At 34.0% G+C, this 23,910-nt stretch overlaps 1 protein-coding gene across 1 annotated transcript in view; it reads right to left on the bottom strand.

Moving 5' to 3' along the window:
• fz4 (frizzled 4) overlaps nt 1–23,910 on the bottom strand; it is a 174,668-nt gene that overhangs the window by 35,583 nt on the left and 115,175 nt on the right. The window contains exon 2 of the mRNA XM_085952325.1: nt 11,255–11,433. Within this exon, the coding sequence (XP_085808451.1) occupies nt 11,255–11,433 (179 nt within the window). The remainder of the gene's footprint in view (nt 1–11,254; nt 11,434–23,910) is intronic.

The raw sequence follows: 23,910 nt of genomic DNA on the forward strand, positions 1-23,910 counted from the left end.
CGAGAGATGTCCAAAAGTTAAGAGTCACACAGCGAGGCATGGAGAGGTGCATGTTGGGCATCACGCGAAAGGACCGTAAGAGAAACGAATGGGTTAGGAAGCAGACAAGAGTACGTGATGTAATAGACGATGCCAAACAGCTGAAATGGAGATGGGCGGGGCACATTGCTCGCCGAAAGGACGGCCGCTGGACAAATGCCGTCATCCAATGGTACCCAAGGGGTACGAAACGGCCACAGGGTCGCCCTAAAAGCCGCTGGATTGACGAACTGGTAAAGTTCGACGGAAATACGTGGCAGCGAACGACACAGGACCGAGAGAGTTGGAGAAAGCTTGGGGAGGCCTTCATCCAGCAGTGGATTGACCCCGGCTGATGATGATGATTAACGCAATAAATAATTACAAGATAAAAAGAACTTGTTATATAGGTACAACGTTTTTAAACTTTCTGTTGAATTTTTATGTTCAATATGCTCAAACTTGTAGGTACATGATATGAAGTAAATAAAAACAAACAAATATGGAATACTGAAATGTCATTTTGACATTTCATTTTGATTTCCATAGTAACGCACGTATATATTAATAATTTAGTTGCTAGGACCACCCCCTTAGCAACCAATAATAGTCTTTTACTTTTTACGGATTTTTCTGAAATAACTTTTCATACAAAACAGAATTAACTGAAAATGAATTCAATTCTGCTTAAAGATGGCTAAAAGTATTAAAAGAATGCATTGGCATCGTGTTCTGATATATTCTAAAAGTTTCAAATGTCTAGCTAGTCGGGAAGTTAGTTAAAAATCGATTGCAAGATTTGTACTGGACAAACAGCCACCGGACAAACAAGAATACGAGCTAATAAAAACGTTGTAAAATATCGTCGTCGAACGTCCGATATGACAAAATTGTAAATTTACAGAAGAAACAAAACTGCTCCATAAACACGAAAATAACTCGATTTTGATAATGTCGAATCTTTGTAATGCTTTGCTCCGATGTGATCACTATTAGATAACTACTATAACGTATAACAGATCTTATTAAAATGAGCAATGAAAGAAATAAGATTATTTTAATTTTGATGGCATATAGTTATTATTAGGCATCGAAGGTTTTACTAATAAGTGAACAGAAAATACTTTAAAATTGAAGTGCCTAGTTTCAAAAGCCCCTATAACGGTATTTGAAAATTTTTGAGTTAGATAATATGTATTTAGATGGATATTTTTATGACCTATATGATGGCCAAAGATTGAACTTTAAAAAACGCAAAAAAACGTCAATACGTATGATCAAAAATTAGGGTAAATGTCAAAACCCGCTAAAATGGTTGGGTGTGCTTTTCAAATACCCCTAAAATGGAAAACCCAAAATACTTTTTAGAATGTAATGAATGAAAAAAAAATACATAAAGCTCACAGATTTTATAGATACGATTTTTTCTCATTTTTCTCAGAATTACCTAAAACGTTTTAGGGGCTTTTGAAACTAGGTGCTTCATATGTCAAAAAAGTGGTTGAATTTTTTAAAATTTAAATTAGGCCTGTCATCTACCGTATTGTGAGAATGTAGGATTAATTACGTATCGTGTGAGATAATAGTTTTCGCTGTACTAAATCTAAACAAATCATGGTTCCATATCAATATTTTCGTGATGGGACAATAATTAATAATGGGTCTAGGACGATTTGGCACCGCGAACTGGCCTCCGCCGATTGGCCTCCGGTAATTGGCCGCCGGTACAATCGGACGCCGGCCCAATTGGGCGCCGACCCAATTCGACGCCGACCTAATTGGCCTCCGGGAGGATTGGACGCCGCACAGTTGAATTAAATGCGCAAAGGAATAGACGTACGTTGCGATTTGTTGGAGTAAATAAACAAGTCAGCTTAATATGCTTCTATCTTCTCAGTAGTTGTACCTTATACATTTCGCGCTTGACACATTTTTAATATAGATTGAGAATAATTATTATGCCTTATGATGTTTATTAAAAGAAAATAATTCTTCCCTCGTTGAAACCTCGGACGAAATCCCGAAGGCCGAAATCCCGAATGCTGAAATCCCGAAAGCCGAAATCCCTAATACTGAAATCCCGAACGCTGAAATCCCGAATGGCCGGAATCCCGAAAACTAAAAAAAATACAAACATCAATAATTTCGCAATTTTTGCAAGAGACACAAAAACCCATTTTTGTGGAAATATAAAAAAATGTAAAATACAAACACAAATAATTGCGCAGTCGTGAATTGCGCAATTTTTGCAAGAGACACAAAATCCATTCTTTCTACAAAATGGTTTCTCCTGAAAAAATTGCGCAATCGGAAAAACCCATTTTCCGCAAAAATGGGATTTGTCTCTTTTACAAAAATTGCGCTCACGATTGCGCAATTATTGATGTTTGTATTTTACATTTTTTTTATATTTCCACAAAAAATGGGTTTTTGTGTCTTTTGCAAAAATTGCGAAATTATTGATGTTTGTATTTTTTTTATTTTTCGGGATTTCAGCGTTCGGGATTTCAGTATTAGGGATTTCGGCTTTCGGGATTTCAGCATTCGGGATTTCGGCCTTCGGGATTTCGTCCGAGGTTTCAACGAGGGAAGAATTATTTTCTTTTAATAAACATCATAAGGCATAATAATTATTCTCAATCTATATTAAAAATGTGTCAAGCGCGAAATGTATAAGGTACAACTACTGAGAAGATAGAATCATATTAAACTGACTTGCTTATTTACTCCAACAAATCGTAACGTACGTCTATTCCTTTGCGCATTTAATTCAACTATGCGGCGTCCAATCCTCCCGGAGGCCAATTGGGTCGGCGTCGAATTGGGTCGGCGTCCAATTGGCCAGGCGTCCGATTGTACCGGCGGTCAATTACCGGAGGCCAATCGGCGGAGGCCAGTTCGCGGTGCCAAATCTATTGGTAGGAATGCAAGCAATTAGTTATTATATTTACGATAAAATACACTATTCAATCTCTATCGGCATTGATAACATAGTGATTGGGTTCATAAAAAACTACAAATCAAATGTACTTTTTGTCGCATATTTTATACGTGTGTAGGTACTTAAATTGAATTTAAAAAATTCTCATTTTTTTCGGTATTTGGAATTGCTAGCAGGTCACACGTTAAAATCCACTGAAATTACGTACTTATCTACTGCAATAAATAATAGTTTCTAATTGTATGACTTACATAATATTATTATGTATTAATTTATTACACTGAGTAAGGACAGTAAGGTATTATGGACATATATTATCGCGGTGAAAAAATTAACTGTCCTTTAAACAAAGTTTTACATTTCGACAAATGGGAAAATGGACTTTTTTAAATTTTAAGAAAACAATTTGCTGCCAATTAATTAATTAAATACCTACTTATCTTAATTTCTTACCCTGTCTGGCATATTTTTGACCCGTATATCCACCGAGTTGTCTCAATGACTGTGGTAAAACAAAGTGGTTAAATGCATGACTGGATATTATTTCATGTCATAGTGTAGGTAACATAATGTTATGCGTTAATTTTATTTAATGGTGGTAGGAAACAGCTTTTTTTGATAAACTTATGCATCCGTCCGTACAGACAACAAAATTATCGCGGGACGCACAAAAAATATTTATTTAACATATTATTAATTTATTATAAAATACAGATTATGATTTTTTTTACTTAGAAACTGTGCGATTCATTTCAGTTTTTATATTCGGCTCAGTTTTGTTTGCAAACATTTCCACAGCTGTTCAGATAGTAGCCATCCCAGCTACCAGGCTATCATCACATTCATCAGATAAGGAAATGTGTAACAATCGGAGGAATTATTTGTATGAAGCAGCCACTGTTTAGTCATAAATGGTGAACACCAAAAGCGCCTATTAAACCGGAGCGGCTCCCGTTTGAAATAACTTCACAATCATATCTTTGTATGCGACGAGAGAGATATTGGAATTTGTACATACTAAATAATATAGGGCAGGGTTGGAGAACCTTTTTACGTACCTACGCGTGCCAAAATTTCCCAAATACGAACTGACGTGCCGAGCAATCAAAAGGTCATGAAAAAACTATGATGTTCTAGATACCACTCACAGAACATAGGACACAATATTATAGCTTCATCACTTTATTCAATTACGCCATACATTTCGGTCCACCAATTTTGAAACTTGTCTACCAGAATTACTACAACATACTAGAGCTTCACCAATTTTTTCTTTATTATTCGGTGCAGTCATTTTTGGTGTGAAGAGATGAATGTTTTAGAGAAGAATTAATTATTTTAGTTCTTCACGCAAAAATTGACACCAGAATTGCTCCGACCAGATAAGGAATTTTCTCGCTACAGTGGTCTCAAGCATCGTAAATCGATCAAAATTAGAGGTTCACGGCGCGGCAGCCTCCGCCGCCGGATGAGGTTAGTGTGATAATATTACATGTGACGCATAAAGTCTAAGGACCGACCTATGCAATTATATAATTACATTAAAAGTAATGCTTATTCTTGAAGAGCATTTGCCTGCTATTTTTTATATAATGCGATCTGTCATTTATTATTATTATTATGGGTATTTTTCTCTCTCTTCAAACTCGTGCCATGCAAAATCATCTCGCGTGCCATAGGTTCGCGACCCCTGTTATAGAAGATAATATCACCAGCTATTCAAATATATAAGTAGATATATTATCATTCTAATTTTCTAACAACCAGTTTTGAGTCTTATTCCAAGAGAATATCTCAAACAGTGTTTCTCAAACTTTCTTGGCCAATGGTCCGTTAATGCGTCATCGCATAGATGAGAACTTTTATTTGCTCATGGAATCAGTGTCGACTTAATATTATGAATATTATGATAAAAAAAATCAGGGAGTTCTATTCAATTATTAGCAATCGTCAGCAAGTGGCTGACGACACCCATTTCTCCTAAAAAAAAAATCTGTTCACACAAACCTCCACTCTGTGGGGGCCCATATGATCTTATTAGGATCGGAGATGGTCGGAAATTAATTTTTCATCGGCGGCACCTGTGTTTTTCTTTACATTTCTACGATGATATCATTAGATATCGATTGGTAAAGATTTAAGATTGATAAGACCAGTAAAAAAATAAAGTTAAGTTTTTTTTATTTTTTTTAAGAACGTGAATGGTGACCCCGTGTGATATTAAATATAAAATTGGTACGGACGTTGTATTGTAGGTGCGCATACACAACTTACTATTATATATATAAAGTAATTTAATTAACATCATTTCTAAAATCTGTAACGAACCATAAAAAACCATACAAATTTATATCTGCTTCTCAGAATAATATATTAGTAGATAGTTATTTATTACGACTAAGAAAATATTTGAACTCTTTTTATGTGGTTTGAAAGTGAATTCTTTCATAACATAACCCGCCATTTTTACCGCTAAACGCATTGGTCGTTTCATTCCCCCAATTTATATAGGTCCCTACCTAATGTCTGCTTACCGACTATAAAACTGCAGACTTCGTGATGGATTTGGTTCCATGGCATCACATACTCTGAACTAATCAATTACTATTGTTTTTATTTAAGAATTTCAAGTTACATATTTTTTTTATTATTAGAAAAAAGGTTAGACTAAAAAAGACCACGAACTTCACATCTTTTCACTGTCCGAGTGACAGATCTAGTCCGTGAGGTAGTTTGACCATGTCCGATCTAATGAGTTTTTACGAGAAATGGATGTCAGCCACTTATACTCTGACTCATACACAAATTGAAAAACAATATGTGAACTTGCCAGACCCAGGATTCGAACCTAGGACCCATGACGCTATAGGCAGATGCTTAAACCGAGCTTAATGTAAATCCAACATAAAGCGTTCTGAGGAAGATTTAAGGATTTAACATTCTTAAATCTTGTGTAGGTACATAATAATTTAATACTTTGATATAAAAATACACGTTTTATAAATATTAACTATCTGAACAAATTGTGGAAAAATATAGCATTTTTTTTTAATTAAAAAAAAAACTACTAATAACTACAACTAATAAGTGTAAGCCAATGCTAATTATTCGAGATGTCAACGATTATGGCAAAATTTCCACCATGAATAATAATTAATTATTTAATATCATCTGGTACCAAGTATCTATTTTGATGGTAGGTAGTAGGGAATCCAATCCCGAGCCAAAATTCTGATCCCGGGATTTCGGGATTACAATTTGACAATCCCGGGATCCCGGGACTGGTCCCGGGATTGGGATTTTTTTCCATTGTTAATATAAAAATTTTATATTTACAAATAACATTGATAAAATCGGTCAAAAATAAATCTAGTATAATTTATACTATTTAAGACATTTATTGTTAATATTGTATACGTTAAATCTTGGAAATACACAAGTTTAATGGAGTAAATAATATTATAATATAAATAATAATGTGAATTTAATATGAGATTGCTATTTCTGATAGTAAAGACATAATGAATAGATCAGCGAGATTTAAAATAGTAAAGCAAATAATCATGGCGTACTTATGCCCTTTCCGCTTCATAAATCTAATTAGTCAGCCAAATATGAAACTGCCGTAAAACGTATGATATCATGGTGGAATTACTCTGTTATATTTTCCATAAAAATTGATAAAAAAAATCAATCCCGAAATCCCGGGATTATGTTTATCAATCCCGGGATTCATAGGTATCGAAAATAGCTCGGGATCCCGGGATTGGATTCCCTAGTAGGTAGGTACTTTAACACCTGAGTATCTTTACATTTTCAATATCGTCGGCCCATCTTGCAACACTCATCTTATTAGGATCGGACATGATCGGGGTACTGTGTACGATTCTTACACACATAACATAACACGTCTAAATAATCAATTCAAAAATCAATCCACAAATAACTCCTAAATCGTTTCCATCAATACCCAAGTATACCCAATAGGAATCATTGTCATAATTGACATTTTGTGCAGTGAGTAATTTTATTGTCTATTCATTGTTTTTTTTTTTTGAATTTCGAACTTTTATTTAAAACAAATACGGTTTTTACTGTCACCTGAAAAAATATGTTTTAGATTTCTTTGTTTACAAGATATAATGACGATAATAATATTATATTGTAACATACCTATTAAATTAATCACATTAATTTACAAAAATTAATTCGGATATTACATCGTTGCCATATTTTGTGTACAATTTCTATTGACGAACAAGGCACAAGTTCTGTGATGCAAAATCCTGTAATAAATACCAACCGTGTATGTTGTTATTCCCATGTTATTTCGAGCAGAATATTTGTTTTTGTAGCAGGCCAAACAAACGTTAGGAAGATGTTTAGTTTAATTAAATAACACTGATTAATTTTGTACCTCACGTGATAAATCTTTATGCCAGATAAACAAAATGTCTAAAATTACTTAAATATGAGTAGAGCTTGTGATTTCTAGATTTTTTTGCACTTAAGTATGGAGATTCAAGAATTATTGTCGAAATCAAGAATATTTGTTTTCTCGAGAATTCTCAATCATGACCTCCAATAATGACCTAACGTGTTCTGTGAAACTTCATATATACTTAAGTATGTTTACTTTGCTTATACCCCGTTTACACGTGCATGGATTTACCGCTGTGAGTACGTATTATCGCGGCAATAACAAGAAAATGTACGTGTAACCATGCATTATCCTACAGTTTCAAGATTGCATGCATGAATAAAAAAAACGGAAGCTTCTGAATTTTGATGCGACAGTTGGGATTTTTTTGATCTGCGCCTGCGCAGTAGAACAATACTGGCGAACCTGCCGGCTAAAAAACGAACTACACCGCGACTCATTTTGAGGTTAACCGATTTTTATTACCTGTCAAATTTAATATTACCATGAAATGACAAAACCGCGTCTCGCTTACTCTTGAAGAATGAGATTGGAGAGACTCAGCACTTTTACGTGTAAACAGTTATTGGCACGATAGTTTAAAATACACACTATTGCTGCCAGTAAATCCATGCACGTGTACAGGCGCTATTACTTTAAGAAATTCGTTGGAAAAAGTAGACAATATTAATTAATATGTTCAAAGATTAGTGCGTAAAAACAGTGCTGCCAACTTTCGTCGACAAAAATATTTGAGATGGGCGAGAAAAGAATTCGACAGGAAAAAGTGTTAAGTTTCCTGAAAGAATAATCCGTGGAAACACAGGCCTCTGACAAATAATATTATGACATATTATTTAAGAACTGCTAGTGAAAAATCCTTTCCTTTAAAATTTTAAAATTTTCACTTAGACAAAATGTGAGTTTTTTTTTATTTATTATTCGGCTTTAGAATTTTATTTTCAAAAAAATAGACATGAACTACAATATTTTTATTGCACCTACCTCCAAAAATTATCAAGGTCTGAGAGGTGGGGAACATATTTTTTAGGAAAAAGTTCAAATCTAATAAAAATCGTCTACTTTTTCAGTTTACATTTAAATGCATGACGTGTGAGTTCATTACGTAATCAAAAAATCTAGCGTTTCTATATAAAAAAAAAAACCAGTTGCGATCACGTGCCAGATGTGATTGTTTATTGCAACCTAAATGACTAATACAAATGCTAAATCTGGTAAGAAAAACTCTGTTGACAAAGCTGTAAACATTGAATTGGTATAACATGGTCATGTAAATATATTTTTAATGAAAAGGATATTCAAATTATTTTAGTAAACATAGAACAAATTTAATATTGATTAATTTACATTAATTTCACCTGAAGAATCATTATGCAAGAATACCTTGAACAAAATTGGTTTCAATTTTACCTCTGAAAGAAGGCAACATGTTAGGAATATTTAAACAACTGGAAAACAAGATTTTCGTATTCAATTGTTTGAAAAATCTACTTTCTGTTTTATTCTTTTCATGGTTCAGGTGGCATTCGTTGGAATCTATTTAAAGTTAGAAGGAGAACAATCAACACGATCTATTTGATCAAGTGACAGCGACAATATAACACCATGAAGACAATAATAGATTAAGTTAGAAAAAATGGATGGATACATATACACATTGTTATGTATAAAATCATAATAATGATAATATATAAGAAATATTGTTGACACTTGTCATACAATGCAACTTTATGATGCACCACCGTATTATAAAATAATATTTTACATGCGTAGGCATTGTGTAACGTTCACACGTAAAACAAGATGACGTACGTACAGATTCAGTATGCTACCATTACCTTACTGCTTATTAATTTTTTAAGTCATAAACCAAAGTTGTCTTAAAAGTTAAGGTCTATGGCGATTGTATTTCACATATAAATTGTATTGATCTATTTTGCGATAACTGCAAATAAATTAATAATATAGACCGAGAATTGGGTGGCTCACAATAATTATGGATCAAGTTCAATTTTCATAAAATTCGATTTTTTTTGTTTCAGTGGCTAGATAAAACAGATTTCTATATTGTGTGTTAATATCACAATCGTAGCTCTTCAATTTTCCGCATAAATGACATTACTAGTATTGATAAGACATCAAATTAAATGTGAATCATGTCCATTTTGACAGTTCCTTCAGCAGTATAAAGAGGTATTTGCTAACATTAATTTACTAATATGAATAAAGCCTGAATATACTTTATGTTTCGACTATTTATTTAAATTGATCCATGTGCTCCTGTTTAAAGTGAAATAATTCCTGAATTTTATAAAAGAAGTTTTAACTTTGTCGAAATATCTCAGGATCCATTTTGATGGACTTGCGAGCGATTGCTTCATTAAACTGCTGCATTCAAATATTTGTCACTGTAATAATTTTTTCATCTTCCACAAAATACCGAATGTTGTAAGCGTCGATTCTGGGATAGTGGAACCTCTCAAGTAATAATTATAATATCGTTCAGGTAAAGTTTTACATGGTAACGAGAGATAAACGACCGAAAAGACTAGATATAGCTAGGAAGAACCTTCACCCAGCAGTTAATCGAGAGATACTGATGATGCTTTATGTGCTAGATATTATATTGTTTCGTGCGGGCGACGCAATATGGTAACGAAGTAAACCCGAATGCATTTATTATATGCAAATAATATGTGAGATGGCTTCCCTTTCAGTGTAACAAAGACACCGCTGTGTTCACTCTGGAAGATTTATCTACATGCCGAGACTATGGCAGCCATTTTAAGAACGGTAGACACGAAATGGCGGTCACGACAAACATGGCGGTGAGATGAAAAAAATAGATAAGCGGGCCAAACGTTCCGTATTATTGTATGCATACATATTGTTAAATGCAATACTGATACACGATTCCTTGTTACAACTGGAATAAAAGGTAAAACCATGATATTTCGATAAGAAACTGGTATTTAGAGATAACGCAAATCATATAATTAGTAGAACATCCACATGGATGGATTAGCGATGTCTACTGACTATGGCAAAATTATAGTTCGTACGGTCAGCAACATTGACCAAGGGAGTATACAGTATACCGCAGTGGCGAAGGGTGGAGGTAGGCTGTTAAGATCCAACTTAAATATTGCATACTAAACATTGTCAGTCAAACATATTTGTTTTCATTAAACTAAAACTACAATGTATAGATAGTGTATGTTAGTTTTTAAAATTCAATTAAACCCCGCCTAATCCAAGCCATAGTAGATAATAGTCAAAAAATATTCGCTTGTCTATCAAATATCTAAAACTATGCCATTCAACCATACATAATTTTAGATATTTCATAGATACAAGAATATTTTTATCGATTATGGTTTGGTTTAGAAAGGGCTTAATTAATTTAAAAAATATAACGAACACATCATTAATTCAACGAAAACATAAATAATGAAATGAAAATGAAAAAGTGTGCACTATTTTGTTGGATTGTCCATTGCATACCTATACTAATATGATTTTGTTTAGGCAGGGTTTAATTGACTTTTGAAAATTAACCAGCACCATTTGCAAATTATATTCTTAGATAGAAGAAAACAAAAAAATATGACTGACAAAGTTTAGTATGCAATATTTATGTAGAATGTTAACAGCCTACCTCCACCCCTCGCCAATGGTATAGGTAGGTACCGTAAAAGTTTAGTCGCTCGCACAGACATGACAGAAAAAGAAAAACGCACGACGAACTTAAACATATTTAAAAAAAAATGTAAAACTAATGAAAACGCATCAAGACCATGATTATTTTTTTTATGACATTTTAAAATATTTTAAATTTTAACATTTAGTATTACCTGTAAGTTCATCTGCGTCCACGTTCCGCATGACAAGAACCGCAACAGTCTGCACAGCTGGAAGGCCCCAGGCCAGAAGTTGAAGAGAAGGTCCACGTCTTCCACTACTCGCTGATGCGACGCCACCGATGGCCCTTTTCACAACTCGAGCTCGCCATGAGCCAGCTAGGACAACCCACCTGGAATTAAAAATAAAAAAAACATAATGAAACAGCAGGAAAAGTTGCGTGATAAAGCCGAAGCCAAATGCTACTTCATAATTTTGCATAAACTATTTGTTTAATGATTTGACACCATAGTTAGCATAACGGAATAATGCATAGAAATTTATTTATAAATGTGTTTACCATCCTAACGGATAGGTTACTATAACTTTAGTATAAGTAATTTAAAAAAGCTTGTTTTGAAATTCAACTTATAAAAATTTAAGCTTCATAATTTTATTACGCTTTGATAATTATGAAATGCAGTATACCTAAGCTTAAATTCCTAAAACGAATGCAAAACGTTTCAAATTGCAATGCTAACGTATTGTGCTATGTTTAATAAACTGTAATAAGTACAAAAATTATACAGTAATCGCTAGTGGTACAGATTCCATACTAACCGTATCGTATGCGACATTGTTTATTTATGTTATTATTAAACGTGTAGTTGCATCGAATCCAAACAACATTGTGATTACCATTATCGTCAATGTATGTTTGTTTTTAATATTAAGTGTCAATTTTGTTTATGTTGTGCCTATTCTGCCTAATAAAAATATACAAACTGCATTCTGACGTCACGCAGTCAGCTTTCAGAATCTCCATTTTCTAAATTGACAGCTCGCTGCGTTTGTTTTACAAGTCACTGTCTATTGCTATTCGGATGATCGTTCTGAACGACAATATTTATTTACAAGTGCCAATGGCCGTGTAATCTAATCGACCATACGAAAAACGTCTTCAGTAATAATACCTACTGCTACCACTCTGGGGTCAATTGTCAAACTTTACTTGGTAAGATCTTGATTTATTAGTACCTATGTTTAAATTTCTTTACATTGAAATCGTTCCAAGTTCCAATGATAATCGTTGTCTCAACCTGTCCTGCCTTTTATTAAACACAAACAAATTTCAGCGTTACATGGTAGGCATGGCTCCCGCATCCTGAAGCGGCCCCCAGACTAAGATGTTTGGCGGCCGCCCCTACCTATCGCTAAGGTAAAAGCAGTGTGACAGGCTGCAGTAACGTTTTCCAAATGGTGTACGTGGTAAAATTAAGGTGTATTTTTAGCGATTTTCTGTATTTTTAGTATGTACCTACATCCATTAAAACACAGTTAAAAATTGCATCGTACAACCAAATATTTTTAATTATTAATAACAATGCAGTAAAACAGCGCCGCAGGCGACTTTTTTTACTATTAGAGCAAATGTGTGATCTATGTTTATCTCACTTATCTGGTCGACTCGTCATGCCGGACCCCCAGGCTAGAGCCCTGTCAGCCCCCCCCCTGTGGGGGCCATGATGGTAGGTATATATATACGGCGGGGCTACGGGATGCTGGCTTAATCTAAGAAATACACATAAGAGACAGAGCTTCTTCAAAACCCTGCCCGGTATCCATATACTCTTCACCATGAGCGACCGTGGACTAAGCATTTAATAAGAAACTCAGTACAGGTTTGTAAATATAGATTGTTTAGTTGGCAATGATAACCATATTCAACTACATGCATGAGCTGACGTAAAATTCGAAAACTCCAAAACAGCCGATTTTTCCAGTCATACAATTAATTATCAATTACGACCCGGGCGTGCTTTTTGAATCCCTTATTCGACCCGCAAAGCTCGATAAATATCGTCATCCAGTAATGATCAAGATAATATTAAATAACTAAAAGTCGACGGAGGATCCATGAGATAATCAGGTTTATGGGGAAGTAGGTGCGTGGCATCGCAAGGCCAAATACTGAGAAGAGTGGAAACAGCTTTCATCCAGCAATGGATCGAGAGGCTGAGATGATGACGTATTAAAATGCAATTATAATATGGGTTGTTCACAATAATTATGGATCAAGTCCAATTTTCATAAAATTCGTTTTTTTGTTTCAGTGACTAGATAAAACAGATTTCTTTATTGTGTATTAATATCACAATCGTAGCTCTACAATTTTCCGCATAAATGGCAATACTAGTATTGATAAGACATCAAATTAAATGTGTATCATGTCCATTTTGAAGTTCCTTCAGCAGAATAAAGATTTATTTGCTCACATTAATTTGCTAATATTAATAAAGCCTGAATATATATAACTTTATGTTTCGACTATTTACTTAAATTGATCCATGTACTATCAAAATATGGTAAGTATATACAGTGAAAACATTCCCGAATTTTGCAAAAGGAGTTTTAACTTCAGTTCCAAATTTCTCAGGATCTATTTTAATGGACTTGATCCATAATTATTTTGAAACACCAAAATAATGAATGATTCTGTGTCAGCACAGGTGCAGACAGCTCAGATGTTATCTATCCTCAATCAGAAGAGGACCAGAAAAAAAGAAGCGACGCTGTCCTAAAATCCCACAGTTTTGGGATGAAGAAATGTTGCATCCGGCGTCGTTAGCCCGCTGGATCGTAATGGTCGATAAACACGATACGACGCCCGACGGTTTATTCACTTCCAAAAATAAAACAAGTCGAATGGTAAAATGTCCGTGTAAACAGAGAGGCGTGCGCTGGAAACAGGAGCTTTCGCCTCACTTGCCGAACGCAGCTTTTAAAAGCTCACAGCTGCCTTAGCTAACTCAGATGCAGCATATCACTGTCTAAAACTAAAAGGATAGAAATTTATGTTCACTGTGATGATAACATTGTCATTGAAATCAAAACAGTAATAAGTTTAAATGTATATTAGCGGCAACACAATATTTTTTTTCCAAATAATATTAGGGTATCCCCATAGTTCTTCATTTGTTTTTTTGCTGCTTTTCCATTATATTTGATGAAATTTAAATTCTAATTGAAGTAAGTTTTGTACTATTTAATGTTTAATCGTTTTTGATACTCGGGCTTCACCATCTAGCATATTCGGACAAAGACATTCTTACAATGAATATTTATTTGTTAGAGGTAACGTAACCGCAAACATGATTTTAATGTAAAAAAACCAACTCTTGACACTTCAACGCCTGATCAACTGTTTACTTACTACGAGTAATGTATTTTTACCATACTTTAAATTGTAATGGTAGGTATCTGTCAGTTTATTTTAGTGTTGGTAAAGAAATATGCATAGTGACAGAAGATGTCCGGCTCGCTAACACGTTTTAAATGGAATTATACAAAATTGAGATGAACTAAAATTAAAATATCTTTGAATTTGCATCACTTAAAATTGTCCATGCTCATTAAAATATGGGTTAAAAAACCCATATTTAATATGTGTGTACATATTACTTACAAATGATCGAGTCGGTAGGTACTTCTCACAGTGATAAAATCGTGCTTAATCCATTTGCCTATAATCTATATTAAAAAAATTAAACAAACTTCCTACAACATCACATTTTATACATATCTATTTTCGTCTTCAGATAGTACTAAGAAATAATTATATTAAATTAACTATTTTTTTATTCGTTGAATAAAAAAATAGTAAATTAAAAATTATTAGCAAGTTCAACTAAGTTACAACAAAAAATCTTGGAGTGATCCGTGACGTCGGTTAGTAATTAAAGTAATACCTATTTGATTTAAAATACAAAAGCCGATCGCGAATAGTAGCTCAATTTGGAAAGCGCTTCAGTGAATATTAAAAGCCATTAGTTAAAATATGTCGCAATGAAGTATGACACCTTTAAGTGGTCCATTGCGTGGGTGCGATACCCGAGAGATGCAGGTTCGATTACTGCGGGTGTCTTACTTTTTTCAAAAAGATTTTTTCTATTGGTTATAATATATTTTCTCAGAAGTGTTTTCAAAATTATGTATGTTCAATTATATTTAAATGGTCTATATACGCGTCTCTCTTATGGAAATTCGTATGGAGAGCGATTTCAGCGCATTTGGTTGCACGGATAGTAAGTACTTATTTGCAACAGTAATTGTATAATTATACCTAAATCGAAGTGTTCAAACCATTTTCTACCAGCGCTCTCATATCTACATGCGAAATATGAACCCTTAATTTAAGTAATGCACGTGGCATGAAAAGGTACATTTCAGACAAAAGGCAGAAACAGGACATCAAAAATAAACCAATGGAAGGAAACAGACAACGCGATAATATGATATAGGTACGTCTCGCAAAATTTGTGATATGACAACATGCTGAAAATGTCACCAAATAAACGACCAAAGTAGCAACCTGAAACCAACTGAATTAAGGAACGTTTAAACATAGAAAGACGTTGAATCGAACCCGACTAATAATGATAATACAAAAATTTGTAGGTAACATCTACGTGTATCACAAATCTAATATATAGTTTAGTTTGTACAAGTCAGAAGTCTAAAACGAGGTTTCACGTTTCGTAAACAATCAACACAGCCGCCATGTTGTCTTATGTCCAGCGGGTATCGGGATGCTGTCAATATTTGACCAACCAATTGACACAGAATAAATCTCTCACCTGAGTATCAGGTGCCTCGTTTTAAAGTAATATACTTTGCGCGAGAGGTCAATGGATTGAATTCAAGAACAAACCTCATAAAGTATGGAATCACATTACATTAGGCAATAGTCAGGCAAACTGCATACCAGTTTTAAAATAAACTTAGCATGCTTTCAGTAAATACTACTAAACGTATGTAAATATCGATTTCCCAATCGTTTGCCTAAACTACGCTTCTAAATATCACGGTATAACTAGCCATGTGGGTGTCAAATTAAGCTGAAGGAGTGTTCGAGCCGGCTAGTACCCAGTAATTGATTGGAAACTAACTTAACCTACGTATTTAAATATTATTATGTTATTACTTATTATTAAATAACTAGCTAAAATACCCGGTTTAGCACGAGGTGGCTTCATTAATCGTTATGTATTTTAGTGAACTGAGCAGTGGTGATTGCATTCTTCAATATTAAAATATATGTATCTAGGAATAAGTATACTGTGTGAAAATAATTCTGACAGCCAAGTCGAAAAAAATTAATTAAAATCGAATCTAAAATATGCATACTGTATCTGTCATGAAAATTCAAAATTAAAATTCGCAGGACAGGTATTTTGAACAAACGAAGTTTGAATTTGTTATAATACGTAGATGCCAGTTGATGGCAACTAGGAAAATGAAATCAAACAAACACATTTTCACTTAAATATAGATACCTATATAATATCTATATCTAATATATAGCATGTTTGCATTTCATAGGTTGTTGATATTTGGTCAAATTAGGAGAAATGCAATAATGTTAGTAAATTAGAGATATTTATACATTTTTAATGAGCTTTCTGGTCTTTTCTATTTGGTCAATTTAAACTATTGATATGATGGAAGTATTTTTGATGGTTAAGTTTGTGTTATTATTGTATTGTCATAATTTACCACTACAGTTTATTTACCTCGGTTTACATTGTTTACTTACACGTAGGGATTCCAATCCCGGGATCCCGAGCTATTTTCGATACCTATGAATCCCGGGATTGATAAACATAATCCCGGGATTTCGGGATTGATTTTTTTATCCATTTTTATGGAAAATAAAATAAAAGCGAAAATATAACAGAAAAAATACTTTTAATAAAAAATAACTAAATTAGAAATAAACTAAGTTTGAATGAAGTTTGATTTATACCCATGTGTAGGTTGCCGATTCATTTTATTTTTTCACATAAATTATTAAAAATTGAAAGATTGGAAAAAAACAATGCTTCGCACTATTAACAAAGTTATTCCACCATGATATCATACGTTTTACGGCAGTTTCAGATTCGGCTGTATAATTAGATTTATGAAGCGGAAAGGCCATAAGTACGCCATGATTATTTGCTATACTATTTTAAATCCCGCTAATCCATTCATTAAAACTTTACTATCAGAAAAAGCAATCTCCTATTAAATTCACATTATTATTTATATTACAATATTATTTACTCCGTTAAACTTGTGTATTTACAAGATTGAACGTATACAATATCAACAATAAATGTCTTAAATAGTATAAATTATACTAGATTTATTTTTGACCGATTTTATCAATGTTATTTGTAAATATAAAAATTTTATATAAACAATGGAAAAAATGCCAATCCCGGGACCAGTCCCGGGATTGTCAAATTGTAATCCCGAAATCCCGGGATCAGAATTTTGGCTCGGGATTGGATTCCCTACTTACACGTTTACAGGGAGAATATTATACGGTTTCAATCCCATATTATAAATATATACATAATTTGAAATTATCGCGCCGATTTAACGAATTAAGCTACGGGCATCCCAACCTACTTAATTACGACGGATTTAACGAGTAGTTCCTATATAAAACACTTGCCTTAATGTTGACTATCGGATTTTGTACTTTAATTAAGATAGGTATCATTAATTGCCTTAATTACTAACCGACATCCGAATCTCTCCAAAATTTTAGTTAAACGTATTTGCAGTTGCTAATAATTTAAGAAAGTATTTCTTTTATTCAACGAATAATTCACAAGATTTGAGAATATAACACTCTTTATATTGAATATGCATAATTTGAAAACACCACAGATATATTAGTGTACCTACCCAAGTACTAGAAAAAAGATTTTTTGAGATCTGTTCAAATTATGTTTATTCAATGTAGGTATAGAATGTTATATTCTTAAATATTGCGAATTATTCGTTGAATAAAACAAATGGTATCTCAGATTATAAAATGAATAATGTATTTTTTCACTTATTACGCTACTGACCAAAGACCATAGAATAATATATTATTATATTAAAATAAATAATATTAAAGAGAAAAAATTACTAAAACCAATTATTATAAACAGAAAGCTAACCAGCAAGGGTTTAAAAAGTACATATTTGATAACATATTGTCTCAATGAAAGTCTGCAATTTATTTACGGTTCAGAGATCTTAGCGATTAACAAGGTGAATTATTACTATTTCCATTCCAAGACGAGCACATGGACCATTATGGTGTCGGACACACTACCTATGGAACTAAAGGCCTAAACCTAAAGTTAGACATCAAATTTATATTGACAATCTCATTTGCACAGATTGGTCGACAAGTTTGAATCGCGCGTCTAGTAAGAATCACATATCGTTTTTTCAGCAATGACCCAACCAGTTAGGTTAGCGTTAGATGAATCATTAAAATCATTAAAATTTGTCGTAAAAATTAACGTCTCTTGCTGTAACGTCAACTATGTAGAGGACACCTATGTGATATATGAATAAAAATGGATATTCAATACATTTTTTTACTACTATTGCCAAGAATTTATTGTTCTCTCATTGAACATCAAATTATGTATTTGAAAATTTAAATTTTAATTAATTTTCAATAAATGAACAAATTTTTACTAATTATACATGTAGGTTATACGAGTACCTACACGCCCACGATGGTCGAACGGTTACGCGTTGGTTTATATTTATAAAGTAATGGGTCCCGCGTTCGAATACCCGGTGCATATGTTGTTTTACAATCTTTATCTGGACCCAGAGTAGGTACCTAATAAGTTGAGCTAACATCCATATATCGTAAAAAGAAAAATCTGTTAATACAACTCCCCTCTGTGGAGGCACGATGGTCGAACGGTTACGCGCTGGTTTATATTTATAAAGTAATGGGTCCCGCGTTCGAATACCCGGTGCATAATATGTTGTTTTACAATCTTTATCTGGACCCAGAGTACAGTGGCGTCCCTAGATAAAATGCCGCCCCTAGGCAGCGCCAAAATGCCGCCTCATTTTTTTATACATTATTTTTATCATCCATGCATGAGTCCAATATCTAAGAAATGTGTTGTATGGATACATTACTAACAAAATATCAGACTAATTATTTGCAAATCTGCACATGTCGTTTCTGGTCACCAAGGACGTCGAAGGGCAACGGAAGTAAACTAGATATCGCGAACCCGACAAAACCAGTGAGCTGATTTTTTTTTAATGGAAAGATATTTTCGTCATTACTAAGTTTAGGTAGCTATTTCTATATATTACAAATGATTTTCCTCGATTTGCCGCCCTTCGAGTAACTGCCGCCCCCAAGCGAAGCTCAATCTGCCTACCCCCACGGGACGTCACTGCCAACGACGCGGTCATCGGACGGTTCATCCCTTATATGAAATAAATGTACACTGATCAGCATTGTCGATTCTTGGGATTGACTGAAATTCCCTGGCTAACTAATTAGTACCTAGTATTTCTGTAAAAACACACTCCATCTGTTCATGTAACTTAATCTCCGATTATCCCTGTGTTCAACGACTAATTTGACACATGTGTTCGTGGATATTTAAGTGTCAATGTAAGATTATACGAGTAGGTATTTAATAAACATGACCAAAAGAGTATAAAAAATTTACCTAATCTAAAAAAAATCTTTCTAAAACAGACGAAACTAATAATTCTAAGAATTCGCGAATTTCCGGTGCGCCACACGTTTTAAATGAGACATTATTTTAATTTGCTTCTTATTTTAAGAATACGTGCTGTTTTCACGCGAATTATTTAAAATAAACTGTGTCTATCGTAGAATAAACTGTGTCTATCGTAGAATAGATTAATATGTTGTGGTCCTCTTTATATAATCAGAAGAGTTTCCATAAGTTAACTTAATTTTGATATAATTTTATTGTGAGTTTTAAGGGATTCATTCATGAGGGTAGAAGTGAATCGTAAATACAGCACTGCGTCTCCCAGCTAACGTACATCATAAATACACAAAGGACATTATGACATGCTGAATTACCTCCGTGAAACGGTATCTATGGGTACAGCCATAGTATATCAATGGGTACAGCACTTGAAAGTTATAGGAAACTTATTGTTTGAAAATAATGTGGGATGTTTGTTGCTGAAGGCTAGTTCGACAGTTCTCTCTAGTATTATTAATTATTATTATACCTAAATCACTGTTTTTGAAGAATCGTACAGATAAATATTTATCTTCAAGGAACAATAAAATATTAAAAAAAAAAAAACACTACCTACCTACTCTCTCCTGCAAACTTTTCTACATAAACTTATTGGTGTAAATATCGGCCATAACTAAACGCTCAGTAGGTAGGTACAATAGTGGCTTTCTTGAAGATTCTTCTGGCAGTGTGGCGACTCATTTAGGTGTTGGTATCGTTCTTTCGAACTTTCAAATGACACCAACACCGTTCCAAAGTGATTTCGTCGTGGCCACAATGCCAGAATAATCTGTCCTTCCTCTACCTACTTTATAATTTATAATAAGTCCTTACCTTCCTTAATTATTATAAGGGTTACCTTGTGGATGCGACAGGTCGCAATAACTCGTAGGTGAAGACGCGTAGATATAGCTACGGGCTATGTTTACATACCTGTAGATACTCAAAATTCAGAGTGCCTGGGTATGGGGAATGTACCCGAAAAAGTGCGGTTGTAGGGGGTCCTCGATTGAAGCGACGAAAAGCTATGCCTACCTATGCACCTGCTAGATTTTGTTAACCCTGCCGCCTTAAAAAAATCACTAACAAATTATGGTTGATATTTATTCGAAATGGACAACCCCCCCCCCCCCCCATTTTATTTTGTTGTGTGCGCGCCTGGTAGAATATGAACTAATCACAGAAGAGATTAATAAATAGAATTCATATAGGCTATAACCCCAATACACTACATTTTGAAGCAGGGTTTTGAACGTGTGAGTGTCCTACGAAAATGAAATACACATTATAGAGATGTACAATAGTGTGTGTTACAACCTTAGAATACGCCCGTATTGAATGAGCGTCAGTGCATAAACCGGGAGCAGTTGTCGGACGAAGGACAAGCTTAGAATGATGTATTTTTGACATGTGTTTAAGTTTATCCCATATTCTTCCACACTCGAAATCGGTTACCTGTTACTCCACACCCGTTAAGTATTTTAGTTCATTTTTCTGTGTTGCCTGGACAGTGACGTCCCCAGACAAGATGCCGCCCCTAGGCAGCGAAAAAAGACCGCCCTATTTTTTTTACAGTATTTTTCATTATCCTTTCATGACTGTAATATCTCAGAAATGTGTTATATACATTACCGACAAAATATATACTACTAAATCTAATTTAAATGCTATCCCAGCTTCAATAGAAATATTGTGAGTCCTAGGTTTCAGATACATTTAAAAATACGCCTGGCAACTTCCAAAATTCATGACTGGCAAAAATATTTGGAAAAATTTTAAATTAGGCACGTATGTACCTACCTATAATTAAAAATCTGCACGTATCGTTGCTGGTCATCAAGGACGTGACCTACAACGACAACGGAAGTAAACTAGTCATCGATAACCCGACAAAAATACAGTCCTGTTAAACCTTGTAGGTATGTTAATTACTTAATACATTTTGTTTCCTACCATTGAGCTGATTTTTTAAAGATATTTCTTTAATTACTAAGTTTAGGCAGCTATTTATATAAATATACCTAATGATTATCCTCCATTTGCCGCCCCCAAGCGACGCTCAGTCTGCCTACCCCCACGGGACGTCACTGCCAGAGTATGTACCTAATAGGTTGAGCTAACATCCATATATCATAAAAACAAAAATCTGTTAATACAACCTCCCCTCTGTGGAGGTTCACATATATATTCTTATGACCAAAGATGGTAAAAAAAATAAGCACAATTTATACCTACATATTATTATGTACTTTATACGGAAATTTGAAAGTGCATTTGCTGACAAAAATATCAGGAAAATGCAAATATCTACAGATCATAATATTATGTAGTAATGTTTATTCACATAATACGAGAAAAAATGTATGCGGTTCTGATCGAGGATTCTCGAAAAATAATCAGAAAGGGTGAATCTAGAATCTCGAGAAATTATTTTTCAGAAATTTTGAGAATTGTCATTTTTCGAGAAATAATCAATAACAAACTGGAGAATTTGATAAATTGAGGCAAAAATAACAAATGGGAGTTGAAACGGAAAAAGAAAGATGCCCATCGGAACAGGAAAATTTAAAAAAAAAAAAAGCTCTTGACTTTGAAACTAAGCGGAATTTTGTTAATTCGCCGGTGAAAAATTTTTTGGCATGAAAAGCTAAAAACTTTGAACCAAAACGGAATTAGTAATATTAGAGTAGTAGAAAATAGAATAGTAGATATAATAATGAAATAGTAGTAATAAGAATAGTAGAATTAGAAATGAGAGTAAATTCGCCAGAAAATTTGGGCCGGATGAGTTAAAAAAGAAATAAAGGTATAGGTTTATATCAATAATTCTCGAGATATCAATAAATCAAAATCCGAGTTAAATTTTCCTAGAAACAATATTCGAGAATCCGTGATTCACTTCTTTTGTGCTTGTTTTTCATTATGTATGTAAATGTATATATTATATTTTCACAATGAGCATAAGGATAGGTTTCGATAAGTATTTTAATTTATAATATATTTAACAAAAAAAAACTAGTAGGTAGGTATCTACTTATCTGACAATTAAGTATTTATATACGTTGTTATATACGCCTTATGTGTCATTCACACAATGTTGGAAACATGTCAAACTTGTTTTTAGACAATGAAGATGGTTTGTGTATTCTTTTTATTATTTTTAATATGTATATTTTGTATTGAATGTTGACGAAATTCCTCCGTGTTTTATTGTCACGGTGGAAGCAGTATTTTGGGGCTTGCGGTGAACACTCGTTCCAGTTTCGTTGCGCAAACAAAACCTCACGACACGTGAAAGTCAAATAATGTACGATTAGTGGCAGGACTGTGTGTTAACAATGTGTAAACAAACACATGAGCGCACTACAAATGTTGACGATGACTGTTTACTTACTCTGTGATGTGCTGTTGCTCGTCCGAGTCTTGTTTGACACACGAATGCAACTGCCATGGTGGTCGATGTCAAGCATGACACCAACCAGCTTCTTGTCGAGAACGTCAAACGCGCGAGCTGGTACTTAGTCCAAATAGTATGTTTTATCTATTGTATCACCAAATCGTTTCCGGAAAATTGTACGTTAACAGTTCACCGTATCACAATTATTGATCGTGAACTGTTGTATCGGAAATGTATGGCTGTAAAGCAATAATTGGGATCAAATTCGTGTCTAAATAAAAAAAATACGCAATAAAACCCACCGGAATACAACGGTAAGGCCCGTTTCAGACGGGACACCGGTGTCGCGCTCGTATATAATATAGGAGGCTTTTGTATTCGAATAAAGGGGCCTTTGTATTATGTTTATGAACGCCCCAGAGCTGATGAGTCAACGCATAATTTTGCGTTATAAATTAGAACATAATACTGGCTGCGGTAATAAAAACAAGTGTATCGGCGGCTTGAGAATGTAGCGGCCGACGGAAAAGTGTACCGGGCACGCGTTGATTCATTAGCTCTGGGGCGTTCATAAACATAATACAAAGGCCCCCTTATTCGAATACAAAGGTCTCCTTATTATATACGAAAGCAACACGGGTGTCCCGTCTGAAACGGCCCTAAGGCAAAGCAAAACAAGTGG

Source organism: Rhyacophila brunnea, unplaced genomic scaffold, assembly GCF_057557595.1.
Source record: "Rhyacophila brunnea isolate RB1 unplaced genomic scaffold, BYU_Rbru_1.0 scaffold_3, whole genome shotgun sequence".
In the NCBI taxonomy this organism is placed as follows: domain Eukaryota; kingdom Metazoa; phylum Arthropoda; class Insecta; order Trichoptera; family Rhyacophilidae; genus Rhyacophila; species Rhyacophila brunnea.